The following is a 16,522-nucleotide window of genomic DNA, read 5'->3' as shown; positions in this document are numbered from 1 at the left end:
AGGCTGTCAAGAGGAGTATTAAGAGACGTATGCATCATCGATTGTTTGGTGATATAAGGGACTCGAAATCTCTTTGGAGAATTGTGAAGGAGAATGGAGTTGGTAACGGGTCGGACAGACATCTTGGCAGTGATTTTGGTGTAGATACTCTGAACCATATGAATGAGTCATTTGCTGACAATCAGATCCCGGTTTGCGATAATGTGGAGGATTTTCTAAGGGACTGTGATGACATCGGGTTTTCCTTTCGCTGCATTGATTCTACGGAGCTAATAGATGCTTTTCGGGCTATAAAATCCAATGTTGCTGGAACTGATGGGTTCCCACTTCATTTTTTTAAGATTGTCTTTCCATACATCACAAATGAATTCCTTTGTATTGTTAATACAATTATAATGACCTCAACATTTCCTATATGCTGGAAAACTGCAAAGATAACTCCGATTAGAAAAAAAGGGAATCAATCGGGGGATTTCAGACCCATTGCTCTCCTTCCGGTCCTATCGAAGGTGGTTGAGAACGTACTGAAAAGTCAGATTCTTACGTATATTGAGAATAGGTCTCTTCTACATGATTGTCAGTGTGGTTTTAGGAGCGGTCGAAGTACATCGGCACTCCTTCTGGGTTTAACCGATTCCGTTAGACACACTCTTGCCAACAATCGATTTAGTGTTCTTCTTTCTCTAGACTTAGAGAAAGCCTTCGATAGAGTAGATTATTATAAACTTATTTCGAAATTATCAGGGAGATATGGTTTTGGGAGGAATGCTTGTAAACTTGTTTACTCGTACCTTGTTGACCGGAGGCAGTATGTTCACGTGAATGGCTCATCATCCCTTGTTCTCCCTGTGAAAAGTGGCGTGCCTCAAGGATCGGTCCTTGGACCGCTCCTTTTTATTATTTTTATAAATGATTTATTTTATGATATAGGTAGTTTCTGTATTCCATATGCATATGCAGATGATGTTGCGCTTCTTTTCAGCGGAAGTTACACCTACACAGATGTGCTACGGAACATTGTTGATTCTACACTACAGTCCTTAGGACGGTGGATGGTGTCTAATGGACTTAGCGTGAATGCTTCAAAGACCAAAGCACTACTGTTCTCACCGCGACATACTGTTGACCTGCCTATATGTTACAATGGGATACCAATAGACTTTGTCCACAGCTTGAGATGTCTGGGCATTGTTATAGATGATAGATTGACATTTGAGGAACACATTGATAATGTGGTTGCCCGCACGGTTTGTGGCATTCGCCAGCTCTACAACATAGACCTAGTGCTACCTCGATTTGTAAGGGAAAGACTGGTCCATGCTCTTATTATGCCAAACATTATCTATTGTTTAGAGGTCTATTCTGGCACATCCGACATCATCATGAGGAGAGTAAACTCCGCGTTTAATCAAGCAGTCCGCTTTATATATTCATGCAGATTGTATGACCATATTTCACCATTTGTCCGTCGCTTTATTGGTTCATCATTTTCGAACTTTGTTAACTTTCGCTTACTCTTGACATTCTATAAATTTTTCCGTAGTCGCAACCCGTCTTTCCTTTACAATATGTTTACATTCTGTCACTCTGTACGAGCCAATCAACTTGTTATACCTCGAGTGGGACCTTATTTGGGACATTCATTCACAGTACGAACGGCTAGACTGTTCAATGCCCTTCCCAGCACTTTAAGGGTATTTAATAGTACAAATGCCACATACCGCAAGCATCTTCTGCAATACTGTCAAGATTTGGACTAACATATACCATATTTATATATATAAAATCCTAGTCACTATAATCTGATTATCATAATGCTATTTTTTAATAGGAAAAAAAAAAAAATAAATAAATAAAAAAAAAATAATAATAATAATAATTAAAAAAAAAAAAATAAAATAAAATAAAAAAATAAAAAATAATAATAATAAAAAAATACCAAAAATAAAACCATATTGTACTTAAGAGTAGGTGTCACTGAAGACGACAATAAAAGCTTTAAATATATATATTTTTTCGCAATAGTAATATTGATTTAAAAGAAAACGATTAAAAATAAATAAAAAAAAAAAAAAAAAAAAAAAGATATAAAAAAATACAAAAATAAAAATAATAATAACAATAAAAAAAAAATATATTAATAATAATTGCAAGAGTAGTTTTTTATTGAAAATTATAAAATTTTGTATTTTTTTTCTTTAGACTTAAGAAGTTTATATTTGTGATAACTTTAATTCCATACCTTTAACCATCTTAGACTATAAGTAACACTTTGTTTCGAGGAGTTATTCTTTAGTAGATGAATTGTAATTTACCTCAATTGGCCTTTAAGGCTTCAAATTACAAATAAAGATAATAATAAAAAAAAAAAAAAAAAAAAAAATTAGGAAATAGCAATTTTCCATTTTATATATGCAACTGGCAACACTAGAACCGATAGTTTGAAAGATAATTGTGAATTGTGTTGCACAGTTGTGTGTTGATCTGGTAACTCCATATACGTTTGTTTACATAGCTGTTGAAATTGTCAATTGTCCAGAACATTAAATTTACGTTAAATTTTATTTTACTATAATGAGTACAAGAAAGGTTCGTTCATTTATCAACGTATATCAAAAGAAAATTCTATACAAACACTTCCTCTCTAGAAAACATGGGTGAAATCCGTTTTCTCTCAGTTGCCTACGGAGTCCAACAGTAGTCCAAAATTGGCAGATTCCAAAACCACTAGAAAATCCACTAGAAGTTGCAAAAGGACATTAAGCAATATCTCACAACAAACACCTCAGAAAATAACAGAAGTTGTTAATTTGGATAGTGACGAAGAACCACAAGAGAATGGGACATCGTCTCAAAAATTAATATTAACAAATGAAAATTGGATTGATATCTTTGCTCCAACAAAAAGTGAAGAATTGGCAGTACATCCGAAAAAGATCCAAGAAGTCGAACAATGGCTAAAACATTGTGAGATTATGAAGAAGAAAAAACGCCCTGCCCAATTGTGTCTACTGACAGGACCCTCTGGTTGCGGAAAAACTGCAACTGTACAGGTATTAGCCAAAGAAATGAATTATAGCATACAAGAATGGACCAATCCAGTCGACCAAGAAGTAATATATAACTTGGGCGATCAAGTTTATGGAGAATCAAATTTTAAGAGCTCACAAGTAGAAGCCTTCAAAGGGTTTCTATTTAAAGCATCCCGTTACAGGTCTCTGCTTGATATGGCTGGAGGAGATAAACGCTTATTGCTCATCGAAGATTTTCCAAATTTTTTACTCAAGGACTCGTCATCATTGGAAGAAATTCTGGAGTAAGTATCGTGGCATTTTGCATTTATGTTCTTAGTGCCACTTATTTATTCCCTTTACATTTTCAGTGATTATATCATTTATGGCAAATCACCACTGGTCTTTATTGTCACTGACACCAAGCGAAGAGGCCTAAATATAAGCTATAATCTTTTCTCAGATGAATTGAAACAAAAATTCCTTATAACACACATCAACTTCAATCCAGCTGCAACAACATTAATGCAAAATGCTATGAAACGATTTTGTTCCTTAATGCGAATGCCGCCATACAATGATTTATATCGTCCACCCACAACAGAATTGATGGATTCGATTGTTTTGTCAGCCCAAGGGGATATACGAAATGCTCTTATAAATCTACATTTTTCCTCGCTGAAAGGTGCTCCACAACTATTGACGAAACCGCTTGAGCATGTTGAATCTTCCCAAGACAATAAGAAGACAACAAGAAAACGTAAATGTCAATCAACTTTAAAATCAGTGGGTCGAGATGAAACTGTGACAATGATGCATGCATTGGGCCGAGTATTTAATCCTAAGTGTAAGTTTATCAAATCATTTAAAAATGCCAAAATGGTGCATATACGTTACAAATTGCAATGTCAAGTTAGTCATTTATATTTTTTCTTAAATTAAATGGAGTTTTCTTTTCAGATACCGATTCAAATAAACTTTTGCACTCTCCTGAGGATATAGCCCAAGCATTTGTCACCGAACCAAAAAAATTTATAGACTTTGTTCATACGAATTATTTGCATCATTTTCGAGATATTGATACAGTAATAGATGCCGCTAATGGCCTCAGTTTATGTGATATTATATTGACAGAATATCGTGAAGATGCCTTAGCATTAACTGGTCTTAATCTAGGCATACGAAATGTTATGGTGGCCAATAAGCATCCTGTTACTGGCTGGATGCCTGTTAAAGGACCAAAACGTATAAATCCGGAACAATCGAAAATTCCCTCTGCTGCTGCCTCCTTATTACCAACACACCATAATATACCAAAAAGCCAATATGCATTAGAATATAAAACATTTGTAAATATTGTTAAAGCAAATAATTGAAATTTAAAAATTAAAAATATTATGAGATTTATATTTGAGAATAAAAAGATAAAGAAATTTCTCCTACTTTGATTTGGATTATTCATATTTTCCACGAACACCCATTGAAAGAGAAATTGTCTGAATTTATTTTCATTTCGATAATGCTGAAGGGCCGGCCTGAACTCGAAACATAGATTACACACATACAGAACTTGGCTAAAAAATATTTTGTTAATATCAATTTTTATTTGATAAAATAGAGAGTTGTACATTTGTAAAAGAGTCTAATACATAATAAATTAAGAAAAACCTAAAACTAATCAAAGAAAAAATGAGATAAATATTTTGTATATATATAGTGCTATTAAAATTCCCTTCGATGATATTTATCTGGATCAAAATAGGATGTGACGACAACACGATCACTAAACTTGCGGCCGGTTAAAGCCTGTTGAGCTTTTTGGCAATCCATAACAGAGTTAAATTCTACAAAAACTTTTCCCAAACCCGGTACATCCACACCATCAATGGGTCTTGGTATTTCTACACTACGAACAATACCATATTTATTGCATTCTTCTTTGATATCTTCCAGAATATCTTCATATTCTTCTTCATCGCGTAATTCATCAGGAGTGACCATATTGAGAAGGCATAATACCTCTGTGGGAGGACCAGATGTTATTAAATTCGACAAACCAGGTACCTAGGATACAAAATGAGTGAAAGTTAATAAAAATCATATAAGAATAAAACGATTTAAGTGTGATCTTACTTGTATAGTGACCGGCGCTGCAGTAGCTGTTTGACTATTTTGAGCATTTTTAGCCCCAACACTGGCCCTTTGAACTATTAATTTCTTTTCACCTAATTGCATACCATGTAAACCAGCAATGGCCTGTTATATAAATAAGAAATTTTTGATTAATTTCTATGATGTTATTATAATTTCAAAATTATTCAACCTGATCCGTTAAACTGAGATCAACATATTCGCAGAATGCATAACCTTTGCTTAGGCCAGTTGCTGCATCTTTGACCAAGTTAAAACCTCTTAACTGTCCAAAGGATAACAAAAGTTCTTTTACCTAATAAAAAGAAAATTTAAATGTAAATTAGAAATTTGGAAAAAAGTTTCTTCATAAAAAAAAAAATAAAAACAAATATTTTTGAGTTCAAGTTAATTTTTTCCAGCTGATTGTATTTCATACGTGACCCAGTGGTCTGAATATTTGTTCTTTTTTTCGAAATGACACAACTTGCCTTTGTTTCTTCTTAAAGTTTAGGAAAACAAATATAGACTGTTTGCTTTTATAGGATTGTTTGTTTGTGTTGTATTTTAATACGAAAACTATGAATTATTTTCGCATAATTTTCAAGTCTCTCTGAATATTTGTATTCGGTTTTAGTAGCAAACACATATTTCATAAAATATGTATGCCTAAGTATACAAATGCTGGCACAATTGTCGTTTGGGATCAAACTAATCTATAATAATATAAACGAAGAGAAAAAAAGATGAATCATTAAAAACTTTATACAAAAAACAAACGTTTGCTGTAAAGTAGAGAAATTTTCTTCGCTGAAATTGAATATCTCGTTAGAAACATACTGTGCTGAAAATAAGAAGATATGTTTGGCTGAAAATATTAGAAGTAGAGAATGCGTAGATTAAATGAGAAACTTGCCCAAATAAATTTATGACATATATGAATATGTAAAATAGGCGACTAACTTTAACCGATTGATTCTGATAAGAGGAGTAATCTGCTTTTGTAATTCAAATTCGTTGGCTTATTTTTTTATAAAATCCCTTGCATTGTGGAAAACTGTATACAAAAACATTTGAAGGCTTAATAGAGTACATTCCTCAAGGTATAATAACACTAGGCAAATATTTGGCCAAAATCAGTATCAAACTTTTTTCCAAGGGCATTTTCGGAATATCTGGATACCGTGTTTGGAAAGCAAACCTAACCAGTATGAGCTAAAAATTTTCAATGGCAAAATTCCGACTATTAGTTACCCCAAGATTCTCGGGATAACATTTACCCATACCGGTGGTAAAGAACGGCACATAATGCTGAATTACTTAAGTGGTGCCTCACGCTTTATGTCACAATACTTGGAATCATATGCATTGTCTCTTAGGTGCTGTTCAAATATTTAATAACTAAAATGTGAAAAAAATTGTAGCTTGAAAAACGTCCGTAGTAAATAAATTATCATTAAAAACCTGGAATACAAAAGGCTTATTTCATAGACCTTTTTCTTATAATTTATAAATCGTGTTTTCTATACTGACAAAAATCTAGTTAATGACTATCAAACCAAAGTCGAAAAAATTTTCAAAATTAATATAAAAAAACTCATAATTAATCAAAAATTGCGTCTAAATGATCACCAATAATCCACATTTAAATAATAACAAAGGGTCAAAATATCGATATTTTTGCAACTTAAAAAAAGTAAATTTGCAAATACTTCAGAATACAAACGGCCTTTCGATTTTTTTCTGATTTCAAAATTAACTTATGTGTATTAAAAACTTTCGAGTTTTTGTATCCAAAAAAACTGGTGTCATATGCTTCAACTGTATTTGCAACAAGTTGACTTTTTGTGAACATGAATGTACTACACCATTGGGTTAAGGAGCCAAAACTGCAGAAACGACATAGATAATAATTAAACCTTAACTTATTCGATTTTTTAAGAATTACATAATACTTGCACCACAAACCAAAATTAAAATAAAAATTTAGGTCCTTGAAATGTTTTCTTTTTCATGGATTTCAACCCCTTGCTCTTACCTGCTCCTCTCCCAAATAGTTTGGAAGGCCACCAATAAATATTTTGTGTGGCGAATCTGGCACCACAGTGGAAATTGTAACCACTTTAGCTAAAAATATAAAAAGAGTTCCAATTAAAGTCTCGCTTTTTATTTTATTCCGTTTTACTATACCTGCTAGTGGTTGGACGACTTTTGTATCTGCCGCTCCCGGCATAGGCTGATAATCATGGGGTCTTCTAATTTTAAGAACTTGGCCTTTGAAATTAATGCCATCAAAGGCCATTGCTTGGCTGGTTTCGTCGATGGATCTGAATTCCAGAAATGCAAAGTTTTTATCCAAATTTATTTGACAAGCCAATACCGGACTACCATCGGCTTGGGCCAATCCAACCAAATGCATTTGTTGATTGAAAAAATCCATCATTTCATCCTCAGTTACACCAAAAGGTATATTACCCACATAAAGACGACGAGCTTGTCTTGTTATCGTAGAACCGACCACAGGCACTGCGGCTTGAGGGATTTCAGGTACCGTATTAGCTGGTATCTGTCCAGAAGCCTGCATTGCTTTATACTGCATAGGAGTGATATGTTCAAAACCCGGAGGCGGAACGTCCCAGTACAATGAAGGTTTTCGCCTATACGTTTTTCGGGAACTACGACGATGATGTCTTTCCCTTGAACGGGAGCGTGAGCGAGATCGTGAAGGAGAACGATGTTTACGACCTGTAAACAAAATGTTATTACCCTGAATGTCTATGTAACATTATTCAATGCGAACCCATTATTCAGATGCGATATATCCAGTGTAACGTGCGAAATGTATGCGATTTAGATAAATCAGAAACGTAGAAAAACAACAGACTAGTAAGATAGTTTCTTTACGTAAACTGCTTCTTTATAATCCTTTCCAGAAAATTTCTTGGAGTTGTTCGTCGATTTTCTTTTCTCTTGGGTAGAAATGGTAATGCCATATTGTGAAATTTTCCTACGAAGACCCTGTGTTAAATGGTTCTAACAGGGCAGCACTTTTTAATATAAATCTAAATAAAGACGTTGGCGTTGCGTATGTGGATTAAATACATTATACCTAGTTCTGTCATTCGGGATCGATTTTTATAAACCCAAATGTCAACTCTAATTATACCCATTTTTATCTCATACCTACTAATTACTGTGTGCGGAAAACGAATACAAGCATTTATCACATTGAATGTGTCCCAAACACAGGGTTGTTAAGTTATTTGTACGACATAACCCAATAAACAAATGCAACAACTTTTCAGTTGGAGGGTAAATATAATTTTCAACATAAATTCAACTTGACTTGATATAGCTCATCTTCAATACATCTTCAAATTGTTTGCGAATTACAACCAATTTGGCAAAATGTTGACGAAAACTTTGAAAATGTGTTGAAGATAATTGGAGAAAACTTTGACAAAACACTACCCTGAAATGCAACGAAAAAACCACATGGTTTTCAATACTACTTTGGACAACAAAGTTCGTGGAAGAAATACAAAAATGTGGAAATTTTTTAATAATCAATTGAAAATGCTTATAATAATTGGTAAGTAAAACTAAAACACGAAATGAAAACTTTAAGGAAGTCACTAAACTCAAATCTCTTTGCAGAAGACTAAAATATTTGGATGCTGATTCTTGGACACATTAAGAGGCTGGCCGATGAACAATGGTAGTGGCTTATCGAGAAGAGAAAGTTTCCATAAATCAAAGTGCAACCAAAAAAACAACAACTACTGGATGATAATTCGCATCACATCGATAGTTTAATTTACATCGCATCATCGGTTTAATTTGTTATTTTGTGATTTGAAATTGCTAGAAATTTATTCCAATTATCTGGTCATCAAGTTCCTGAAAAGTGCCAGTATTTTAATAACAACAATTTTGTAACACCAACGTTCTTGAGGAAATCACGAAGTACGTGGTCAGTTGGAAGAAATACAAATTGGTAAGTCAAAATAAAAAGTGAAATGAAAACATAATGGAAATCACAAAACTCGATTGTTTTGCAGAAAACTAATATCATTGGATGGTATATTCTTGGAAGATGTTGGCCGATGAAAAACCAATGAAGGAAACAACAAAGAAAAGTTTTCAGAAAACTTACAAAGTGCAACCAATTAAAACAAAGTGCAACAATTCCTATATCAAGAACTTCTGGATGAAAATGTGCATTACATTAATTTACATCCCGTCATCAGGTTGATATTTTGTGATTTCCTCTTGCTGGAATCTATTCTAACACACAAGCCAACAAGTTCCTCGATAGTAATTATTTCAAATTGCCAGCATATTAATTAATAGTTATTTGACACCAACATTATGGAGGAAATGGAATTATACATGTAAAAATGTTTAAGATATTTAAAGTTGTATTCATGGTTTTATTTATTAATACGTTTAATAAGATAATTACATTTTGATTGGTATTATATTATTATTTTTATATATTATTAATGTTATTTTTAAGATTATTATATTTGTTAACGAAAAAAATAATAAAATTTACAAAATCCCTAGAAATTTAGTATTGACTTTCAGTTAGAACTAGGATTGACTTTCACACAAATTGTGGTTTGAAAGGATTCGCAACAATGCTCATTTTTTATTTTTCTCACGTTGAAAAATGTTTGAGAAATTATTGAGTAGCGATGCATTTTAATTTGAGGATTACAATTGAGAAATTATTGCTATTGTGTTGAATTTTACTGTTGAGGGTAATGTCTGTTTTTTGTTGAGAACGCGATTTTCTCAACAATTTCTCAACTTGAATATTACCCTAATCCTTTGAAAAAATGTTTGAAAAATTATTGAATTTTAGTATTTTTCAAACGTTTGTGTTTATTGGGATGTAACTTGCAACTTGTAACTCAACATCAATCTTTTATTAATGCATAAAAATATGTTAAATGTGATGTGATAGTCGAACAAAATGTTATATTTATGAGAATTTATAAATGTTTAATAAAATTAATAAACATCTAAACAATCGTGTTTTACTTGACCACAATGATTCTTTTACAACTATCTTAAAATGCACTTTGTCTGATTGTTTGAAGGGGCTCTTATTGGCGTCCTTCTAAATGTATTCAGAAGGGCACCTAATAATTGCACTCATGCGACACTTTTTTGTAGTAACTTGCGTGGCACAACTTCTCAATAGTGACTGCGCTTTACCGAGGAGTTGTGGATATCGTATACAACTGTTTTCGACGTAATGGGGATTCTCAGAAGCGCCCCCAAATTCAAAAAATGTTGGCAGGGTTGATAAATTCTTATAAATATAACATTTATACGACTATCACAACACATTTAACATAATTTTTTATTAATATTAGAATGATGTTAATTTACAAGCGGCAAGTTACATGTTGCAGCGTCTATAAGCCAGTGTTTTTATTTTCGATGGAGGCAGCGTGTCTGTAAAATATCTGAAAAACAATCACTGTATTCCATTTGGAAAGTCAAAAATTGTTCACCATTATGCCTTTTACAATTTTAAGCGAAATAACTATGTTTTCAGCACTTCATTATCGACTTTATTTAAATAAATTATAAGAAGCTAGTTGCGCTTGGTGTTTCACAAAATATAAAATGACTCTTGTAACAACCCAACAAACACAAGGATGAGTATTTTTCACATGTAACACCATATCAATTTGATAGTGAATCCAATATTCAACATTAATTCAAATGGCATTGCAAATTACTTGCCTTCAACAAATTTTCTAATAGGTTTGAAGCATTAAAATGAAATTTAGTTTGAAAATTTGTTGCTAATATGTTGAGAAATTGTTGCTAACGTGTTGAATTCTACTGTTGAGGGTAATGTCTGTTTTTTGTTGAGAACGCGATTTTCTCAACAATTTCTCAAATTAAATTTAAAGGTAATTCTTTGAAAAAATATTTGAAAGCTTATTGAATATAAGCATTTCTCCAATGCTTGTGTTTATTGGGAATAGTGATGGCAAACTACTTTCATGTACATTTCATACGCTTCCTGCATCACAGTTGGCGATTGTTGCAGTGTCACTTACGAGTCTGTGGTAGCGATGAGGATGAAATGGAACTTTGAAATGCTGGCAGGGCACTGTCGTCCAGATAAACTTATAGTCTGCAAGGCGCATCATATTGCGATGAAACCAAATAATAAAATGTGGAAACCTTTAGAAATGTAACCAGCATAATGAGAAGTTTTTGTATGAAACGAAATTTCATTTTGACGAAATGATGTAGAATGTGAAGATAGACATGAAACGAATTTTGACGAAATGATATAAAATTCAAGGAACCGTTAAACGCTTTTATTTAAATGACTATAAGAAATAAAAAATGGCTGACTAGAATTTGTAATAGATTAGAGCTAATATAATTCTAATATTATACACCCTGTGTTAGTTAAAGAAAGCGTTCATCCGCAGAAAAATTTATTGAATAGCAAATTTATTAAAATAAAGAAATTAGAAGATATATAGCTTTGCTGCTATAAACATAAAACCTTGTTAAAAAGTTTCTTCAACTAACATGGGATCCGATGGTATGTATTCCGAATATAGATTTTATATTCTTCTAACGAAATGTATATTTTCGTGCTCTGACCCACGCGATTATATTTCCTAATTAGACCGTGATAATAGACGACGCCACAGGAGCCGGTCTCGTTCCCGCGACCGACGTCGTTCACGTTCCCGTGATCGTCGCCGTGAAAGGGATGAACGAGGTATGGCAAATATACCTGGCGCCAGTTCAGGTCCAAGGGGTCGAGGCAATTATACCAGGCGTCGCAAACCTTCATTGTACTGGGACGTTCCGCCACCTGGCTTTGAACACATAACACCTTTGCAATACAAAGCAATGCAGGCTTCCGGTCAAATACCAGCAAATACCGTTCCCGATATACCGCAAGCGGCTGTACCCGTTGTTGGTTCTACAATTACCAGACAAGCACGTCGTCTCTATGTGGGCAACATACCATTCGGTGTGACTGAAGATGAAATGATGGAGTTTTTCAATCAGCAAATGCATTTGACCGGTCTTGCACAGGCTGACGGAAATCCAGTGTTGGCATGTCAAATAAATTTGGATAAAAATTTTGCATTCTTGGAGTTCCGTTCTACGGATGAGACGACCCAGGCCATGGCATTCGATGGTATTAATTTTAAGGGACAAAGTTTGAAAATACGCCGGCCACACGATTACCAACCAATGCCAGGAGTAGTGGATGCATCACCTATGCCACAGCCAGTCTGTAAGTAATTTTTTTTTATAAAAAACGATGTATAAAACTACTTTTTTATCCTTTCAGCCAATGGAGTAATATCCACAGTTGTTCCAGACTCTCCCCATAAAATTTTCATTGGTGGTCTACCGAATTATCTCAATGAGGAACAGGTATTTAATAATTCTTCCATGGCGGTCATTAAGAAATGGTTGACGTCATTTCTTAAATATATGACTTTGGCCTTGGCTTTTAATCCTTGATATCTTCTCACAGTACAGTAAAAAAGTGACACTTTGGATGATATATAAAATATTTAAAGTGATTTCGGGGACTGACACGACCATATTTGCAGTGTTTTTGGAAAACTGATGAAGCCAATAGCATAAAAGGCAACGATAAAATATGATATTCTTAAGTCATGTGTAGGTTTCAATGTGACATTTTTCTTTTTTGTCTATGAACCGTCTATTCCATTATTGATGAAATGGAATAGACTTTGGTTGAGTTTCACCACTCTATCTACTCTCTATTAATTCAATATAAGCAGTGATTCACACAATGTATCTCGATTATCGGCTTCTGTAAAGTCGGACTAAAAGATTATATAAAATCTGCTAAACAACAACATATATCTAAAAATATCCATTTGTCATACATACTTCTTTTATACGCCAAATACCGATGAGTACGAGCGGATTATTTATATCTGACATCCAAAGAATTTTTCCTCTTTTCCCCCAATAATTCCAGAGATCGCTAAAACAAAGATTGAAATACAATTGTTATATGTAGAAGACTTTTGTTTGCAACACCTTTGTATATTTCTAAAAAAAAAACTAAGCTCTACACATTACTCTCAAAATCCAAAAAATTTTGAGATTTTAAATCTCGTTTTTTTTATAAGGAGAATGAGTGCTGAAATTTAGTTTAGCTCAAAAAACAGGCTCAACATCTAATCAAAGTAGACTTGAAATCCCTTTTTTATAAGGCAAATGACATATAAAAAGTGGAAAGTGGGTAAAGTGGATGTTGGAAGTATAATGTGAATTAGGTATAAGTGGCTTTTGAAAGTACTACGTGAATGTTGTATTAGTTAAAGAACTGACGGACATTAGTTAAAGACTGACGGACACAAAGATGAAAAATGTTGAATTGCGGAACGTAATATCGATATCTCTCCTAGGATGAATTTTTGAAATATTTTTTTTTAGAATATAATTATTTTTGTTTCAGCGCCAATAATTTCCTTAACAGTGCAATTTCATTTTAGAATTTTTAACGTATTAAAATTGATTTACAGCTTATTAGATAAGAGAAACCAAGGCCTTATGAAATTTGTTGGAGAAATTCCTTTTGTATTTTATTTCAGCAAATGAATCTACCCCCATGATAATGGTTCATATTGGGCAAAAATATCCCTTTTAGGTTTCAGTATAAAATATAAATTGTTTTTCAGCTAACGAATTATTATGAAACTCAATGAGTGTTTAGCTTTGAATTTCGAAAATTTTTGTTTCAGCTGCACACTGGTATTTTGTGGACCTACAAATTTTAACTGCAAAAAACAATGATTCAAATGAAAAGAGGTGTTATACAAATTCAACAGAAAATCATATTTAGGAACTACTGTCATTTGTGTTTGTATGTGTATATGTAAATATATCAAACATCCAGTTTCTTTTGCAGGACATCAATTATTTCAATTTCAGCATAATGAATTATGACAAGATGCTGTGTTATTTTTATTCCAAAACAAAAACTTTATATTAATTGTTTCGTTGTTGTATTCTTGTAGCTTAGGTGGTGGTGTTTTTATTATGCTGTTATATTCAAGTTATTGAAACACATACAGACAGACATACCTAAGCAAAATTGCCCTTCGAGTCCTTTTTTCACTCTCGCTTGGCATCACAATTCATTCAACCTCTAGCAATGTAGTAGCGCAATGCCTCCAGAGCAGATTTCATACAAACTAAACGCCAATCGATCACTTTTCGAAACAAAAGCAACTCCAACCAAACAAGAAGAAGGCAAGTTTCTTTTTTGATTTTCAGGAAAACAGCTATTTTGTACATTTCCCCCAATCAAGCTAAAAAATCGAAAAACAAGGTAAAAATACTGTAAACATTAAAAAAGCCTTGTGTTCAGCAGCTACTGACAATGATCGAAATGATAATACGCGTTGGCATTTCTTTTAGGTTTCCACTGCCATTTGGTTTTAATAAACAAAGGAGGTTTTTTCGGCGTTTTAAACTCACATATTTATTTTTGTACTACCTCAAACAAAATCAAAGATATTTATCAAACCTATTATTGTCTTTGTTTCATTAGGTTAAAGAGCTTCTTTTATCGTTTGGTCAACTGAGAGCATTCAACTTGGTCAAAGACACTGGTACCGGTCTAAGCAAGGGCTATGCTTTTACCGAATATGTGGATCATACAATTACAGATCAAGTAAGTCAACATAATTGAACCTTACTTGGGATATTTAAATATTTTATTTATTTTATAGGCTATAGCTGGTCTCAATGGTATGCAGTTGGGTGATAAAAAGCTCATCGTTCAACGTGCCAGTGTAGGAGCCAAAAATGCTCAAAATAATTCCGCTACAGCAGCTCCAGTTACCATCCAAGTACCCGGTTTGGCTATGCTTGGAATTTCAGGACCTCCCACCGAAGTTTTGTGTCTATTGAATATGGTAACTCCTGATGAATTGCGTGACGAAGATGAATACGAGGATATTCTTGAAGATATCAAAGAAGAGTGTAATAAATATGGTGTTGTTCGTAGTGTTGAAATACCACGTCCCATTGAGGGTGTCGATGTACCTGGTTGTGGTAAAGTCTTTGTAGAATTTAACTCGGTTATGGATTGTCAAAAAGCACAACAAGCATTGACGGGTCGCAAATTTAGTGACCGTGTGGTAGTCACATCATACTTTGACCCCGATAAATACCATCGTCGTGAGTTCTAAGTGAATAAAAACAAGAAGGGAATAATCATCCAGAATATGGGATCCATAATAATCTAGATCCACACATACTCCCACATAACATAAATAGGTCACCGGTTATTGAGTGAACAATAAATGTTCGTATAATACTTTAAACTTTACACAAAAAAAAAAAAAACAAAAATATTCAAATTAATATCTATATATGTGCATGAGTCGGGCACTTTTTCTAGATATTTTTTTTCTAATAAATGTGTATTTCATTCTTTTATATGAATGTATAGTTGACGATATGATTGATGCTGATCCTTTCATTCGTTAAAATTTTAAGATAGTTTAATATATATATTTGCGTATAAATATACTTATATACATACATATATTTTTCGTGTGTAGCAAAAAAGCGGTTATACCAGAGAAGCAAAAAAAAAATAATTTATCAATAAAGCGTAATGACAAATACAAAAGATTTGGAGCATTTTTATTTTCAAATATGTAACTAATGTATAATAACAGGTAACGGCGATCACCTCTTCATTGCAGCCAAATTTTTTCCCTGCGAGCACCCTTTTGAGGTCTGAGAACAAGAAAAAGTCGCTGGGGGCCAGATCTGGAGAATACGGTGGATGGGGAAGCAATTCGAAGCCCAATTCAAGAATATTTGCCATCGTTCTCAATGACTTGTGGCACGGTGCGTCGTCTTGGTGGAACAACACTTTTCTTCATATGGGGCCGTTTTGCCGCAATTTCGACCTTCAAACGCTCCAATAACGCCATATAATAGTCACTGTTGATGGTTTTTCCCTTTTCAATATAATCGATAAAAATTATTCCATGCGCATCCCAAAAAACCGAGGCCATTACTTTGACAGCGGACTTTTGAGTCTTTCCACGCTTCGGAGACGGTTCACCGGTCGCTGTCCACTCAGCCGACTGTCGATTGGACTCAGGAGTGTAGTGATGGAGCCATGTTTCATCCAATGTCACATATCGACGGAAAAACTCGGGTGTATTACGAGTTAATAGCTGCAAACACCGCTCAGAATCATCAACACGTTGTTGTTTTTGGTCAAATGTGAGCTCGCGCGGCACCTAGTTTGCACAGAGCTTCCGCATATCCAAATATTGATGAATAATATGACCAACACGTTCCTTTGA

General features: G+C 33.7%; 3 protein-coding genes across 3 annotated transcripts; 2 read left to right on the top strand and 1 right to left on the bottom strand.

The window, feature by feature from the left end:
* Positions 1-2,458: 2,458 nt before the first annotated feature.
* Rad17 (Rad17 checkpoint clamp loader component) lies at positions 2,459-4,453 on the top strand. The gene is made up of 4 exons (XM_075302284.1): positions 2,459-2,589; positions 2,649-3,316; positions 3,383-3,858; positions 3,972-4,453. The coding sequence occupies exons 1-4, from the start codon at positions 2,575-2,577 to the stop codon at positions 4,385-4,387; spliced, it is 1,575 nt and encodes a 524-aa protein (XP_075158399.1). The 5' UTR covers positions 2,459-2,574; the 3' UTR covers positions 4,388-4,453.
* A 140-nt stretch (positions 4,454-4,593) lies between these two features.
* Positions 4,594-8,116, bottom strand: LOC142231650 (splicing factor U2AF 50 kDa subunit-like). The gene is made up of 6 exons (XM_075302285.1): positions 7,942-8,116; positions 7,332-7,886; positions 7,180-7,268; positions 5,335-5,457; positions 5,145-5,267; positions 4,594-5,075 (listed from the first exon to the last, which is right to left on the bottom strand). The coding sequence occupies exons 1-6, from the start codon at positions 7,943-7,945 to the stop codon at positions 4,734-4,736; spliced, it is 1,236 nt and encodes a 411-aa protein (XP_075158400.1). The 5' UTR covers positions 7,946-8,116; the 3' UTR covers positions 4,594-4,733.
* Positions 8,117-11,587: 3,471 nt separating this feature from the next.
* Positions 11,588-15,833, top strand: LOC142231648 (splicing factor U2AF 50 kDa subunit-like). The gene is made up of 5 exons (XM_075302283.1): positions 11,588-11,727; positions 11,815-12,438; positions 12,496-12,581; positions 14,743-14,865; positions 14,924-15,833. Exons 1-5 carry the CDS (start codon positions 11,715-11,717, stop codon positions 15,383-15,385), a joined length of 1,308 nt encoding a protein of 435 aa, XP_075158398.1. The 5' UTR covers positions 11,588-11,714; the 3' UTR covers positions 15,386-15,833.
* Positions 15,834-16,522: the final 689 nt, after the last annotated feature.

Source organism: Haematobia irritans, chromosome 3 (assembly GCF_050003625.1).
Source record: "Haematobia irritans isolate KBUSLIRL chromosome 3, ASM5000362v1, whole genome shotgun sequence".
Lineage (NCBI taxonomy): Eukaryota > Metazoa > Arthropoda > Insecta > Diptera > Muscidae > Haematobia > Haematobia irritans.
This window is presented reverse-complemented; position numbering and strand designations above follow the sequence as displayed.

Excerpts from the sequence above, each read along its gene's own strand:
- Rad17 (XM_075302284.1), top strand. Across the intron at positions 3,317-3,382 it reads TCATTGGAAGAAATTCTGGA|TGATTATATCATTTATGGCA; the intron begins GTAAGTATCGTG and ends TTACATTTTCAG. Across the intron at positions 3,859-3,971 it reads CCGAGTATTTAATCCTAAGT|ATACCGATTCAAATAAACTT; the intron begins GTAAGTTTATCA and ends TTTTCTTTTCAG.
- LOC142231650 (XM_075302285.1), bottom strand. Across the intron at positions 7,269-7,331 it reads AGTCGTCCAACCACTAGCAG|CTAAAGTGGTTACAATTTCC; the intron begins GTATAGTAAAAC and ends TTATATTTTTAG. Across the intron at positions 5,076-5,144 it reads CAGCGCCGGTCACTATACAA|GTACCTGGTTTGTCGAATTT; the intron begins GTAAGATCACAC and ends TTTGTATCCTAG.
- LOC142231648 (XM_075302283.1), top strand. Across the intron at positions 12,582-14,742 it reads ATTATCTCAATGAGGAACAG|GTTAAAGAGCTTCTTTTATC; the intron begins GTATTTAATAAT and ends TTGTTTCATTAG. Across the intron at positions 14,866-14,923 it reads ATCATACAATTACAGATCAA|GCTATAGCTGGTCTCAATGG; the intron begins GTAAGTCAACAT and ends TTTATTTTATAG.